Here is a 16,381-nt window from a genome sequence, read left to right on the forward strand (position 1 = left end):
TCCAGAATTCCAGCAAAGCTGCTGGGGGACTCACTAGGTGAGGAAAATTAGCCATAGAATGAGAATTCTCCCTAACAAAAGCGGAAGCGAAAAGGAAGGTCTTGAGTTGCTTCCGGAACCAGAGCTTGTTCTGCTCAAGTTCGATAGATGCAGGGAGGCCCCAACTCTCTGCTTGGGGATGCGTCTAACCCTCCGAGTTGGAGGTGGATGAGCGTAGACATAGAGAAGGAAGATGTTTTGGAAAAGAAAGCTGGAGGTAGAGTGGTCCCAGGCCCCAGAAAGTCTTGTGGGCGATGCAGAGGGTCTTGGACTTGATACTTGCAGCCACGGGGAGCCAGTGAAAAGATTTCAGAGCTGGAGAGATGTGATCCCTGGGCTTGAGGCCAAGGACCAGTCTCGCAATCCTGTTCTGGATAATTTATAAAGGTCGAAGAGTAGAAGCAGGAAGATTTAGAAAGAGGCTGTTGCAGTAGTCCAGCCTAGAGAGGATCAGCGCTCTGGAGAGGGTGAACTTCTGGGGGAAAGTGAGAAAAGGAAGAAAACCTTTGAGGAGGTGCAGCTGATAGTTTGACTTCTTAGAGACATCAGTGATGTGAGGAGAAAGAGGGTGCAGTCTAAGCAGGCACTAAGGTTCTTAGCCTCACAGGAAGGAGCAGGAAGAGGGCCAGAGTTGGTGGCCAGAGGGCAAATGAGGAGGATCTCGGTCTTACTGACATTAAGGCAGAGATCATTGGCGGCACACCATTCCTGAATTGCAGTCAGGCTGTCTGGTCTGAGAGAAAAAGCAGAGGTGGCTGAGGGGAACCAGAAAGAGCAGTGTGTCATCCGCATAACATTGAAAATTGGAGCAGAAAGTAGCAATGCGGTGGGCAAGAGGTGCTAAGTAATGGTTGAAGAGCCAGGGAGATGGGTTAGACCCCTGGGGAACACCACAAGTAGAGAGCGAGAGATGGGTGAGAGGGAAAATCCCCAGTTGGACCTGAGGGCCGATCGGTGAGAAAGGAGGTCAACCAAGCTATCGCCTTTTCAGTAATACCAAGGTTGTCCTGGAGATGATTGCGCAGGACGGCATAGTTGACAGTGTCAAAAGCAGAGGATAGATCAAGGAGAATGAGGACAAATGGGAGATTAGAGTGAAGATTGGAGAGCAAGTCTTCACAGGTGTTCAGGAGAGCAATTTCCGTGCTTCTGGCATCTCTGAAGCCAGACTGGTGGTCATGGAAGCAACCAACAGATTTAGTATGTAGATTAAGCTGAGAGATGGCCAGCTTTTCCAAGAGTTTGCCCAGGAAAGGAGTGATGGATATTGGGCGATAGTTAGCTGGAGAGGAAGGCTCGGCCTAGGTCTTTAGATGGGCTTCGAGATGAAGCTGTTGGTAATTTTGTTAGTCACAAATGCTCGTTTAGACTTGCTCTCCAATGAATGTGCTGTTGTGTGTCACATAATTGTGACAAAGAATGTTAACGAGGCACTGGAGGAAAAGTTGTTTTTTGGGTGAGCCTGTAATGTGCCCCTGCAGGTTTACAATGTGTTACTTTTTTTTCAGCTTATGATCGATATCGTATTTTGCCACTGCATTCCCAAATTCCTCGCGAGGAGCAGCGCAGAGTATTTGAGCCTGTACCTGATGGGATCATCAAGGTTGGTCAAAGTTCATTTTACCTTTTGGAAAGTATTTGCAAGCAACATGGTTGGTAGCTAGCAGAAAACTATGCACGTTTATTTCTATTATGTGTGATATAGTGGCCTGTATGGTTCTGCCTGCTAAGGCAATTTTTACACAGCTCTCTGGTGGAGATGTAAAACCAGTAATGTAGTCGCAAGACTGGGATCCCAACCAGACATGGACCACGTTTTGTCAGGGTCTTGATGGAAGAGCAGTCATGCTTTGCTCAAGGGAAGGAGGCAAACTGGTAGTGCAGTAAAGTTACTCCCTATAGTTAACACAGAGAATACACTACACTGGTAGATTGAAAATTGTGCACGTCTCACACCTCTAGTACTTTGCACAATGAATAAAGAAAAGAGGTTTACATGTTGCCAAAAATATCCAGAGGGCATAGGATACATTTGAGGTCATAATAGAGTTCATGGTCTTACTGCACTCTATGAAATGGTGAACAAAATTAGTTACACAGTAACTCCACATTTCAATAGGCCAGGGTGTAATGCAAAGCTTTGAAAATACATTATACATCTGTTAGGACCGTTTTTCTGAAGTCCATGCAAGTAAGACTTTGTTAATGTTAAAGGTATTTGTACCGCGCACTGTCACCACAGGAGTGGTCCCCAGGCGCTCTGGCGGATCTGAAAGAGGGGTTAGTAGGATGTAGTGGAAATAGGAGAATGAGAGCTGTGATGTCCTGCTGGCTGCTTCACTTCAGTTTTCAGTGCGGTTATCGTATTGGTGAGTTCCCATGTGCTGTTTATGGGTTCTGTGTTGTCTGTCGCAGTGTGGTGAAGTACGTGCGGATTGCTGGCCGAGAAGGGGTTGTGTGGGTTTCTGTGTGAGAAATGTATAGGGAAAGCTGGGGTTTTCTAATTGGGGTTAGTGCTTTTTTTTCTTACCTCTTAGTGTCTGCGTTTCTTTGCTGCACATCTATGGTTATCCTGTGAGTTTGGTATTGTATTTTGTCTAGTTGGCAGGTATGATGGGGATGGCAGTTCTGCCTTGTGCTAATTTAAGTGGTTTGTGTTGGGACTGATTTTTCTATACTCTGGCCTGGTGGACAGGGACAACTTTGGGGAGCTGTAGCCAAATTATTTCAGGTAGCAGGTAAAGGTGGTCTACGCTAAGATCTTTGGAGGTGCTGAGCTTGTAAAGGGTCCACAATGAGGTCACACAATGGGAATCGCAGATAACTATTTTTATACAGCCTGTCTAAGTGTTATCGCCAAAGCACACTATGAAAAATGACTACTAGCAAGTCATTGCCACACAACATACATAAACAATAGATACATATATACATATATACATATATTATAGGGCAAAATATATATCCAACTTCTGCAAAGAAAAGGTTAGATTGGTATTATGCACTCTAGGTCCACAGATGACCCCAACTAAAATTGTCCAGCTTTAAGTTGTCTGGGGCCTTTTGCCCAATAGTTAAGGTCAAGGTTGCACAGAAGTTATGAAGCAGGAAAAAATGCAGGTAGGGTCTCTGGGGTCCAGTGTAGGGTTCTTAGGGTTAGGTTACAAGCAAAACTAATTGGGAGTATAGGGGTAGGTTACAAGCTCTGTAACAAACCCCCTCGGTACGCCAATTCTTCGCCAGACTTGGCAGGTCAAAGGAAGAGGGTCCGAGGCTGCTTTTCCTACCGAAAGTCGTAGACCTCGATTCTCAGGGGTTGTAGGTTCGAGCTGATCTCTGGTTGGTGTCTTTCACTGTTGCAAGGACTCTCGGTGGAAGATTGCAGCAGAACTCTAAGCAGACCCCTCTCGGGACTGGACTCTGGTCAGGTAAGCAGTTTCGGATGGTGTTCAACGCAGCACGGCAACGCAAAGGGACTCAGCAGCTGCGGTCAGACTTTCCCCTCCTATCTCGGTTGCGTTGGGGAGAATTCTCAGAAATGTGCCAATTCCCTAAACCTTAGAGACCCCAGAAACTTTGCTGGATTTTGAGGAGTTGATTTTTTTTTTTAACCTGGAGAGAGTGAGACCCTTTTTCCAACTCTTATGTATTTTAAATGCGATTTCTGAACTGTTTCTTTTGGTTATGGAGCCTGACAAACACCAGAGGCATCTTTAACATTGTGTCACATAGCAAGTGGCTAAATACCTTCTCTGGGATAAACTGTTTCCCAGAGCAGTAAAGTGAAATTGACTTTACTTACATTTGTAACTTTCTAGACCCAGCACACACTAATTTACAATAGGGTGCTGGAGGGGTTACATAGTATCCCCTTTGTCTAGCTTCTCATGTAACACTTTTAATGTTAGCCTTTCCCCACTGAATGGCTGGTGGCAGAGGTTTACCTTTAACTACTGTGGTGTGCATTTACTGTGAGCTGCGTTGACATTTTGCAGTGACATTTTTGTCAATGGCGCGGGTCTTCCTTTTTAGACATTTCTTTGTGGAAGGGTCCTTCTTGAGATTTACTCTGCGCGCCAAACCAGATTTGGTGCCTGTGTTTGCTTTGCCTTTGGCAGGATTAGGGAGTAAAGCTCACCTCTGGCTCCTGGGTGTCTGGGGTAGGCAGGAAGTGAGGGAGGTGCCCAAAACTCCCTGTGCTTAGTCTCCTACGAGACCCAAATGCACTCTGTAGTGATTGGCTGGCTGACTGTCCGGCAAGGACAGCCACCCTGCTGGGTGAGTGACGGCTATGCTGGAATGAATGGGAGGGAACTGAAAAAAAGGCGAGGCTTTTGTGTTTGAAGGCAGAGTCGACCTCTGGACAAAGGAACCGAAGAAGAGCTTGAAGAGGACGCCTTCTGCAACTCCTGGACCATTGGTTTGCCCGGTGAAACTCTGCTGCTGTGCTGAAACTCCAAATTGGTATTGACAGAGAAGTCCCTGCAAGGACGACTTCTCCCCTTGAGTTGGTGGGACCAATCAACTCCAAAGTAAGCCACCGGGGACATTCACTCTGAGCTGGTTTAATTTCCACAGAGTTGCTGCTGGAAACCGAATAGCCAGGGAGAGGAACACCAGATTGTGTGTGCGTTGCTTTTAAGCTGGCCAAGAACTCCAGGAAGGTCCTCCGGACTCCCAGAAAGCAGGACTGACCGAGCCTGAGCCCCCTCAACAGAGTGCGGGACCCCAGAAGCAAGGAAAGCCCATCTCGACAGCAGGAACTGCAGTGTTGCTGTTTGCGGTAGCCGCAGAGCTGAAACACTGAACAGCCACTTATTTGAAGATTGCCAGTTGCGAGCAGCAACTGTCCCATTTTAGTGCAGGAGTCCCCAGAAGGTCCTCCTTGTCCCCACAACTGAGGCCCAGGACCAGTGAGATCTGCATTGCTGCTCAGGAACAGAAGTCATCTGCTGCACTTTTTCTTCAATACAAAGGTACTGTAAAAGTCTGAGAGACACAGAGCAGACATCTGGAATGGATGCTTATTCCACTCCAAGGGTTGCAGCTCCTTCGCAGGACTGCTAAAGATCATGAGCATAACAGGGCTCCTCCAGGACTGCAACAGAAGTTGGTCGCCATGCCTTCCTCAGTCAGGTCTCTGGTATCTTTGCGGGTCTCACAGCTGGACAGGATACTTGGCTCCTTCAGGTTTCTCCAGTATCTCTGAAGAATGGGTGCAGGGGTCCTCTTATCCTAAAAGCCAGGTAAGAGCTGCGGCCGTCACTAGCCAATAGCAGGACTAGCCCACACACACGCCAGCAGTGCTCCAACTAGGACCACTGACGGGAACGTTCATGGATACCACTCTCGTCCCAATCCACAAACTGGTTTCGGTGTGTCTGACAGTCCCAGCCCACATCCTGCCAGCAAACGCACACAGCCTTCCAGTAGCCCGCCAAAAGCTTCTGCTTTCCCGGGCACTGGAAGTCCTTTAAGAATTTTCCTGGTCTCTCATGCCAGGAAGAAGACTAAACATACCTAGATGGACAAAACGACACGTGAAAAACCGTGGCTCGGCCATGTTTGGACACTAGCCACAGTTGTTAGTCAAACGCAGTAAGGTTAAAACGTGGGGGAAAAGTCGCTGCTACCTCCAGTTTATCCTTTTTAGCACACCTAGAGTAACCAAAAATCCACTTATTTTAGTCGAGGGCAAAACGGAAATGTACCCCATTGTACTGCAGTGTAAGCTGCATTGTACATTGATAAAAATTTACCACAAGTGATACAAAAGTAACCAAAAGTAGTAACACCACTAAAGTAAACAAGGTTTCCCAGTACGGACAGCCTGAAGGACATGTCAGTTTCCCCATGACATGAGCAAAAGCCAGTGCTGCAAAAAATACAAGTCAGATTCAAAAACAAAATCAAAACTTTTGGGGGTTCCGTAAAAGACGGAAGGAAAGGTTCAGTAAACAGAAATCTTTAACTGTTAGGGAGAATTCTCAAAAATGTGCTAATTCCCTTCTACCTTACAGACCCCCAGCTCTTTTGCTGGACTTTAGGACTTTTGATCTCTCGTGTAATTTTAATGTGATTCATTCTGTTTCTTTTTGACTTTGGAGTCTGACAAACTCCATAGGCGGCATCTTTACATTGTGACACAGCACCTTCAGTGCAGTGGCACAGGGAAGTCTTAGATTTCCCAAAGGTTTAAATACCGTCTCTTGGTGAAACTGTTTCCAAGAGCAGTGAAGTGAAATTGACTTGACTTCAACATTGTAGCTTTCTAGATCCAGCACACACAATCTTACCATAGGGTGCTGGAGGGGTTACTTAGTATCCCCTTTGTCTAGTTTCTCATGTAACATTTTTGTTACCCTTTCTACAATAATGGCTGGCGGCAGTGGTTTACTTTTTACTACCATTGTGTGTTTTTACTGCAGGCTGCATTCGCAGCTGCAGTAAAGCACCCATGGGGTGACCATTTTGGCAAAATGGCCCTGGTCTTCTTTTTTTTTTGCCATTTCTTGTTAGAAAGGTCCTTCTAGAGATTTAACAAAAATACTCGGATATCAGACAGCGCCAAAATTGGTGCTCAAAACAGATTTATTTGAAATGGTTTCCCTTGGTGATGACACGTGTTTCAGCTTGTCTTGAAAGCCTTTATCAAATCGGGGGCTTAATACACTTCTGATGTGTCCCCCCATTGGGCTGTGGAATGATTGATCGGCCAATAACGGGGTTCACGACGAGCCGAAACCCATGTCTTCACCAAGGGCAACCATTCCAAATAAATCTGTTTTGAGCACTCATTTTGGCGCTGTCTGATATCTGAGTATTTTTGTTCAATACATGTTACAAGTGGTTTATTTGGCTTTGTAACCACAACTCAGGAAGACGCGACAAATGGTTTACCATGTCTCAAGATAAATATTTTTCCTTGCTCAAACGATTTGTCGCCTTGGCAGACCCTTAAAGCCAAAACTATTTCTTAACTTCAGATTTACTCTGCGCCAAATCAGGTTTGGTCTCTTTGTTCCTTTTGTCTTAGGCAGGATTCACGAGTGGAGCCCACCTCCGACTCCAGTTTGTCTGGCAGGGGCAAGAAGTGAGGGAGGTGCCCGAAACTCCCTGTGCTTAATCCCCTTGTTTACAGGAATGCATTCAAAAGTGATTGGCCGGCTGGCTGTCCGGCAAGTACAGCCACCCTGCTGGGTGAATGATAGCTAGTCTGGAATGAATGGGAGAAACCTGCATAAAAGGCGAGGCTTTTTGGCTTGGAAGGCAGAGGCGAACACTGGACGAAGGAATTCAAAGAATAACTTGGAAGAGACGCCTGCTGCAATTCCTGGACCATTGCTTTACCCGGTGAAGCCCTGCTACTAACGAATCGCAAGAGGCAAATAATTAAGTCATGGTGAAAGAGAAGCAAACAGATGGAGTATGAAAAAATAACTCCTCTCAGGGGGCCAATCCCAAAAAGGGATTTACATATCAAAAGGAAGGATAATAATGCCTCAAAATGGGGCAAAAGGCATACATGATTTGAAAAAGGCAAACTCCTCACTAAAGAAAAATTTGAAACAAACTGCGAAAAAAGAAAGCAAGTGGCTAAGCAATGAAACACAGGTACAGGTTGACGGTTCCAGTGGTTGACTTCTCTTCAGCTTCCAGGTTCGCAGTATTTACCAGGAATTGCAAGACAACTTCTGCGTTATCTCCCCGCATTTTACAAGAAGGGGCGGTCTGGTTGTCCAATCGGGACAGCCAGTCCCCCACTGGGATTTGTCCCCATTCAGGCAAGGGGAAAGAAGGGCTCTGCAGTTTTGCACTCCTCCCTGCCCTCACAGATGGACTGGATCCTAGGCAGGGAGTCCAGGGGACTTCTGTCGAAGATAAAAAAGCACAAAGGAGTTTCCCACCCTGGATGTCAGGGGGAGGAACAAGAAAGGACAAACACTAAAATGGCAAAAAGAAGAAAGGGGCCATTTTGGTAAAATGAGCACCCGTAGGTGCCTGTACTGCAGCTGTAAACACAGCCCATGGTAAAGGTGCACCAAATTAATACAAGGTATCACTGTCACCACCCATTGAAGGTAGGCGTGTCCCTGTAACAGAATTGTTAGTTTTAATGTGAAAGGGGATACATTGCATCTCCCCAGCACTCCACATAAGGTGGGGTGAGCTGGCTTCACAGAATAAAATGTAAAAGGGATCCAAAGATCCTTTCTACTCTGGGGACTGTAGTTCTCAAGTTTAGCAAAATAAAGTTAAGAGGGGAGCCCCTAGGGCAACCCAGCAACAACAGGCACTTATTGTCTAAAAATTGTTAGAGGATAACTTTAAAAAGACATTATGGAGTCTTAAAACTGATACCCATAAAAAGAGTAAAAGATTCTGTGTGTGGAAAAAGGTTCCCACAAAGGTTTTAAGGAAAGGTATCCCACTAGTAAAGCAAAAGGTTCTGGGGTGGACCCAGGTCAGGAAGATTTACCAGTTCTGTGAAAATCTTAACTAACATCAAGAAACCTTGAGTGCAAGTTTTTATTTGGAAACTTGTCACTGTGCGTCTCTGTGTAATAACCCTACAGCTCACATTAACCACCCCCCCCTTCTTGAGATAAGCCTTGCTGCTCAGTCACTCTACCAACTTGTGTAGTACATGCTTATACCAAAGGTTAGGTTAACGATTGCCAAGAGGACAAGGCTGGTGCAGTCTGCATACAATCTTCCCTAACAAGGGACATCCGGTGGCATTGGTTCGAGCCCTTCCTTGGCTTTTGGACAGCCCAAGGGGTGTCGGTGAGAGTGCGAGGAGATGTGGCGCTTGGTGTTTTGGCCAGAGTTGCTCTTGCTGCGCTGAGATTGGGGAAGCACGAGTTGGAGGTGCTATGTTCGGAAAAAGGTGTGAGCATGAGTGGTTGGTGGCGGGGGTTGTGTATGACGGTTGTTTTATATGGGACTCTGGGTGGTCCAGTATGTTCCAGGGGACAATGTTCTCTGCTCCCTCTCTCCATCTTGCAGCTCTTAATTGAGCAGAGCAGGATCTACGTAGGGGGGGTCATAATGGGTCTGGGTGAGGGGGGTTGGTCTGGCGAGCAGGGGAATAGGTGAGTTGTAAGGATTGCAGGTTGATGGGGTACAGGGTTGGGCTGTTTTTCGTGGTGGATTTCGGCTGTGGTGGGTCTCATCAGGCCTACCAGTGCGCCAGCATGCTGCGCTGCTCTGCTTTGTCCAGTGTGTGGGGCATGGTATCTGTCTTGTGGCTCTGGTACGCCAGATTATCTGTCTGAGGATATGTGCCCCTCCAACTGGGAAACCGCGCTAGATATGTGTACTTACCCAGCCTATGGCACCGGGTAAGGGCAGTGGGCGGGTAGTTTGCAATAACCAATTAGAGGGGGAGGGGGCACAACTACCAAAAGGTACTACAGTAGGAAGTAAGGGACTTTAGAATCTGGATTTTGGGGGTGGGAGGGGGGGGTTATTAACAATGAATGGTTGAATGCAGTGGTACCTGGATTTAGGAACAGCTGGATGGTGGGAGAGACACCGTACTGGAGTACAGCAATTGACACTATATATACTGGCACCTAGATTTGTAGGTAGTGAAGTACAGTGGTACCTAGATTTGGGACACCTGTATAATGGGAGACTATGCCCAATGGATCTTTCAACAGTCAAATACAGTAGCACCTGGGTTTGGGGCAACTGGACAATGGGCGAAAATGACTAACGCGTTCTTTTATCGTACAATGGGGTACATTTTGTTTTGCCCTAGACTGTTAGGGAGAATGTTCATTTATGTGCTAATTTCCTCCCAACTTGGAGACCCCCAGCTCTTTTGCTGGATTTGGGACTTTTTAATTTTAACTCCTGAGTGAGTGGGACCTTTTTCTCACTACTTCATGTGTTTTTTTCTCCTGAACAGAATTTTGTTTTCACTGTTTTTGGAGTCTGACAAACTCAAGTATCTGCTTTTTGTATAGTGACACACAGCACCCTCAGCACAGTTCACTGAGAAATCCTTTGGATTTCTCTTGGTTTCAATACCTTTTTTGGGGGGGGGGGGGGTAAACTACTATTCCCAAGAATAGTAAGGTGAAATTGATCGTACTTACTTTTTTGTGTTGGTTAAGAATTGATGCAGTCACAAACACTTACCTGCTGGGTTTTGGGTAACCCACCTTTTGGTATAGGTCTGCACTACACAAGTTAGTAGAGTGACTGAGCAGGTAGTGACTTAGCATCCAGGCCCATCTCAAGAGTGGTGAATGTGAGCTGTTCAAATGGTATCCGTAAATACAAGTAGCCAAGTAACACTTGGACTCAATCAAGGTTTCAGTTATAAATATTTATTTTATAAACATACATTTTTAAATAAGTGTTCTTTAAAAAAGCAATTCAAGTAACACTGTAAATATACTTTAAAATCACTTTTCAGAACAAGTTAGTGGATAATCTTTGGATATGCTTCTTACACAATTCCTACACCCTGAGGGGACTTCAATCACAGGGACAGTAATGGCATTTATATATGCAGATTGAGATTGCAGAAATGAAGGGTTTAAGGAAGGAAAAGGTTAAACAGGTTGTCAGTAAATGTGAGGACAACTAAATCTTCCAATGAAATCTATCCACCATCTACAAAATAAGACTAAAAACTGCCTCATTAACGTTCAAGTGTCTTAATAATGCAGCACCAAACTACTTGACAGAAGATTCAACAGAAGACCTACACTCAATTGCCTGACAGTCCTCTTGTTCAAAAGGATGACAATCTGCGGCAATACTTTTCCTGTCAAAGCTGCCCAACTTTGGAACTCCCTCCCACCCTTGGGGCAAATCAAACCTAACCACACTTCAGACAAACTATCATTAACTGGTTTAAAGAAAATGATCTTTAACTTAGTATGACCCTCTAGTCCTTTACCACCTGCACTTCACAGAGACCAACTATTTAGCTTAAATTTACTTTCATAGTTATAACGATATACAACTGAATTCCCTCTATTGCATCCCTGACTTGCAGCATTTTGTACCTCATATTCTGTTTCACATGCTAGCGGTGACCTCCATTCTAACCTATACTGTACTTTTGCACTGCTTCTCTGTAACTGTCAGATGCACTGTATTCTGTATTGCTCTTTTGTTACTATGTAAGCTGAAAATATCCTCGTCTCTGCGCCCTGATACCCTCGGGTCTGGTGCCTGTTACAAATAAAATAAACTAGCCACGCCTTTTCCAGCAGGAACAGTTTAAAACAAGTTACCACCTAATGGGGCAATCAATATCAAAGTCAATGGGCTAGAAGAGCCTTCAGGGAATCGGTACACCCAAAGTCAATTTGAAACAGTCTATGGAGCTGAGGCACTTCTTAGAATCAGTCTTGCAAAGTTGGAGTGTTTGTTAGAAAATCATGTGTAGGGTCACAAGGTGTTAAGCCTGTTTAGAGAGTTGGAATCCACTATAAAGGTAAGCAATGCAATTCCCAACTGAGAAAAGCACAGCTATGAGACAGTGAGGTAAGTACCCCATGCCTAAACAGTACCTCTGGTTTGAAAGAGTAGTCCAGCTGGATTCGCTTGCTACAGCGGTGCAGACCCCGGGTTCCTGAGCCTATCGTGGGGACAAGATGGAGGAAGTCTGGAGGGCACCTGCGGCGGTAGTTGGCAGCTAGGGGCTCGCTTTGGTTCAGCGGCACTTTGCATTTTCAGCACTTAGTAAACCACACAGATCTGATACTGGTTGGGCTTCCTTCACTCCTTGGGTCCTGCACTTTGGTGAAGGGACTCGCGTTCTGGTAATCCTGCTTCTGGAGGGGCCTTGAAGCCTATGGCCATGTTAGGCAAAGATTGTATGCAGTGCCCTTAGGGTGCACTGCAACAAATCTGACTACAGGTAATGGGAAATCCAACCTTTGTTATAAGCTTGTACTACAGTTTGGTAGCATGTTCAGCAGACAGGCTAATCTTAAGGGGGGTCAATGTGAGCTGTAGGGGAGTTAGAGATTCACAGTGAAAAGTATTCAAATAAACACTTATACACAAGGTGTCTTGAATAAACAATTATTAATTTATGTCAGTTAGAATAAGCCTTCAGAAGGGAGCAATATAAAAAGCAACACACATGTACTTCAATACTATACACTTAGTTTCTAAATCAGTAAAGACCCTTTTGGGATGGCCCACTTCAATAGCTAGGGTGCTGGGGATATTCATATCTTACTGTTTGCATTTAGAATACTGTTAGAAGTTGGTTGAAGGAAAAGGTTATTAGAACAAACAAGAGACAACAAATATTCTTAAGCAGGCAAATGCTTTTGGATACCCTAAGCAGAGTCATTCAGTAGAACAGCCTAGGCCAAAGTAAATGGCAAAAGTCTTATATAGGATGAAGCACCTCTGGTAGGGAAGTAGAAAAGTCGCTGCACAATGTTTTAGATGCCTTTGAAGAAAATAATCAAATGTAGGGCTACAAGCTGTTTAGACTTGTGAGTAGTAGAAGATGCAAGCAACTCTACAAGAAGAGGTAAGTTCTCTCAGACTTTTACAGTACCTTTGTATTGAAGAAAAAGTGCAGCAGATGGCTTCTGTTCCTGAGCAGCTCTGCAGATCTCACTGTTCCTGGGCCTCGGTAGTGGGGACAAAAGGGAGGACTTCTGGGGACTCGGGCACTGCAATGGGATGGTCACCGCTCGCAACGGCAATCTTTCCACAAGTGGCACTTTGGTGTTTCAGCTCCTCGCGACTACCACAAATAGCAACACCACGGTTCCTGGCAGTCGAGATAAAATTTCCTTGCTTCTGGGGTCCGTCCCGCCCTCTGTTGAGGGGGCTCAGGCTCGGTCAGTCCTGCTTCCTGGGAGTCCGGAGGATCTTCTTGTAACTCTTGGCCAACTTAAAAGCAACGTACAGTCTGGCGTTCCTCTCCCTGGCCTTTTCGGTTTCCAGAAACAACTGTGTGGAAATGCCACCAGCTCCGAGATAACGTCCAGGTGGCTTACTTCGGAGTTGATTGGTCCCACCAAGTCAAGCAGAGAAGTTGTATTTGCAGTGGCTTCTCTGTCGATACGAATTTGGAGATTCAGCACAGCAGCAAGGCTTCACCGGGCAAACCAACAGTCCAGGGATTCAGCAGGCGTCCTCTTAAAGTTCTTCTTCGGTTCCTTCGTCCAGTGGTCGACAATGCCTTCCAAGCCAAAAGCCTCGCCTTTTATTCAGTTCTCTCCCATTCATTCCAGCCTAGCTGTCAGCCAACTAGCAGGGTGGCTGTCCTTGCTGGACAGTCAGCCGGCCAATCATCGGTGTGCATCTGGGTCTCCTAGGAGACTTAGCACAGGGAGTTTTGGGCACCTCCCTCACTTGATGCCCACCGCAGACATCTTGGAGCCAGAGGCGGGCTTCACTCGTGAATCCCGCCAAAGGCAAAGCGAACAATGGGACCAAACGGCGGTTGGCGCGCAGACTACATCTCAAGAAGGACCTTTCCACAAAAATTGCATAAAAAGAAGACTGTGGCTATTTTGACGAAATGGTAAATGCACACCACAGTAGTTGAAACTAAACCACTGCCACCCTGGGGTGCTTTACTGCAGCTGCGAACGCAGCCCGCAGTAAATGCACACCACAGTAGTTAAAGGTAAACCTCTGCCACCAGCCATTCAGTGAGGAAAGGCTAACATTAAAAGTGTTACGTGAGAAGCTAGACAAAGGGGATACTAGGTAACCCCTCCAGCACCCTATTGTGCTGGGTCTAGAAAGTTAGAAATGTAAGTAGTCCATTTCGCTTTACTGCTCTGGGAAACAGTAGTTTATCCCATAGAAGGTATTTAAACCTTTGGGAAATCTGAAAGACTCCCCTGTACCACTGCACTGAAGGTGCTGTGTGACGCAATGTTAGGGATGAATCCTATGGAGTTTGTCAGACTCCACAACCAAAAGAAATACAATGTTCAAAATCACATTAAAATACATGAGTGTGGGAAAGGGGTCTCACTCTCTCCAGGTAAAAAAAAAATAAAGTCCTCAAAATCCAGCAAAGTTGCTGCAGGGTCTCTAAAGTGGAGGGAATTAGCACATTTCAGAGAATTATCCCTAATGGGCTGGATTTCAGACGTTGCACTAGACTACAGATTACTCGACCCCTGGCATACGGTTCTTGCAGCAGCGAAGAAGTACAGCCAGTCAGGGAATATGGTCCAGTGGAGTTCGTCTCAGCGTTCATTGGTCCCACTAACCCAAGGAGCTTCTCTGTGAATTGAAAGAGGAGTTTAAGCACGGCAGCAGGGCTTCATAGGGCAATTCAAAGGTCCAGGAGGATGCAGCAAGCTTCGTTCACAGTTTCTTCGTCTAGTCTTACTCCGTGGTTCACGGCCTCTAGTCCCAAAACCCCTCTGTTAAGCAAGATTGTGTGCAGTATCTTTTGGAAAACTACAGCAACCTTGACCTCTTGGCAATAGGAACCCAACCTTTGGTATAAGTCTGTACTACACAGGTTGGTACTGTGGCTGAGCAGCCAGGTTCATCTCACAAGGGGTAAAGGTGAGCAGTAGGGTTGTTGCACAGATTCACAGTGACAGTTATTCAAATAAACGCTTATGCTCAAGGTTTCTTGATTAAACAATTAAACAGTTATATAAGCTTTCTTCAGAAGGGACAAAAATATGTAACAATTAGAATACACTTCAAACCCCCCTGTTTCTCTAAATCAGATGATACCCATTGGGGATGGCACACACACACACACTTCCTACACCCTCAGGTGACTTAAATAGCTAGGACACTGTGGACATTGATTTATCACTGGTACATTTAGAGCAATACTGAGATGAGTGCAAAGTGTTTGTTAGGGGAATAAAACAAAGGTTAACAATTCATAAACTGGTAAGCACTTTTAGAACCCTCCAATACAAAGCAAATTAACCCTTTCCTGGGGAAAGGTAAAAGCACAAAGTCAGAGGTAGGAAGAGTCTCAGGGAGCCAGGACGGTCAATGTTGAACAAAGTGTAGGGGAGCAGACTATCTTCTTGGCAGATAGTCTTACACAATGTATTTAGTAAAGTTTGTAGAAATAAGATTCACTTGAAGGGCCACAAGCTGGGAGCCTTGTGAGGGTCAAAGATGCAAGCAACTCTGCAAGGTTAACCAAGACAAGTCTCAACTGAGAACAAGTAAGGCTACATCACAAGAGGTAAGTTCTCTTAGACTTTACCTTTTGGTTAGAATAAATGGTTCCAGCTGGCTTCTGTTCATGTGCAGCTTTGCAAATCCTTTTGTCCTGGGCCTCAGAGAATTCTCAAAATGTGCGACTTCCTCTCTACCTTATAAACCCCAACTCTTTTGCTGGAATTTGGGAATTTGTACTTTTTTAATTCTGTTTTCTGTGTTTTTCTTTGATTATGGAGTTTTTGACCACGCCATAGGCATCTTTTCATGTGTCACACGGCACCCACAGTGCAGTGACCCAGGGAAGCCTTTTAGGCTGTCCCAAGGTTTATATACCTTCTCTGGAATAAAGTACTGTGTCCCAGACAAAAGTTAAATTAACTTTACTAGTCTTTTTAAATTCCTAGACCCAGCACACCCTATCTTACTATAAAGTGCTGGAGCGGTTATCTAGTATCCCCTATGTCTAGAAACTCATGTAACAGTCCAATGCTACCCTTTCCTCTCACAATGGCTGGTGACAGTGGTTTTACAATGAACTACCATGATTTTACCACTAACACCGGTAGCGTTAAATCAATCATGGGAGCTATGTTTTTCAAGATAGCGTCCAAGCCTCCTTTGTTTAAACAGGTCCCAGTCTTTTTTCGCCATTGTTTTGGAATGGTCCTTCTAGAGTTTGTCTCTGCGTGCCAAACCAGGTTTTGTCCCTTTGTTCCTACGCCTTTGGTGGGCTTCAGGACTGAAGACCGCCTCTGGCGCCCGAGTGTCTGGGGTGGGCAGGAAGTGAGGGAGGTGCCCGAAACTCTGTGCTTAGTCTCCTAGAAAACCCAAATGCACTCTGGCGTGATTGGCTGGCTAACTGTCCACCAAGGACAGCCACCCTGCTGGGTGAGTGACAGCTAGGCTGGAATGAATGGGAGAGAACTGAATAAAAGGCAATTCGAGGGGATTGGGTCCTCCGACGTATTCCATATCTATGACATGTAATCACCACAGCTATGCTGCTTCGGAAACTTTTTTCTGCATCGATGCGCCGTCGTCTAGGACCTCGTCCGACGTCATCCGATGTGATAAGTAGGACGCACGACGCCCGTAGCCTCAGTTCTGTTTTTTCCGCGAACGTGTTGCTTCGTGATTCTCGGTTAACGCCTCGACTCTTTGGAGTTCTGTTCTTCTCGGTTCTTCG

The 16,381-nt window shown here is 45.7% G+C and overlaps 1 protein-coding gene across 2 annotated transcripts in view; it reads left to right on the top strand.

Moving 5' to 3' along the window:
* DHX9 (DExH-box helicase 9) overlaps positions 1 to 16,381 on the top strand; it is a 745,262-nt gene that overhangs the window by 514,707 nt on the left and 214,174 nt on the right. For both annotated transcript variants that reach the window (XM_069641409.1, XM_069641410.1), the window contains one exon: positions 1,548 to 1,642. In XM_069641409.1, coding sequence (XP_069497510.1) covers positions 1,548 to 1,642 — 95 coding nt within the window. The remainder of the gene's footprint in view (positions 1 to 1,547; positions 1,643 to 16,381) is intronic.

This window comes from Ambystoma mexicanum, chromosome 1q, assembly GCF_040938575.1.
Source record: "Ambystoma mexicanum isolate Mex_15411 chromosome 1q, UKY_AmexF1_1, whole genome shotgun sequence".
NCBI lineage: Eukaryota > Metazoa > Chordata > Amphibia > Caudata > Ambystomatidae > Ambystoma > Ambystoma mexicanum.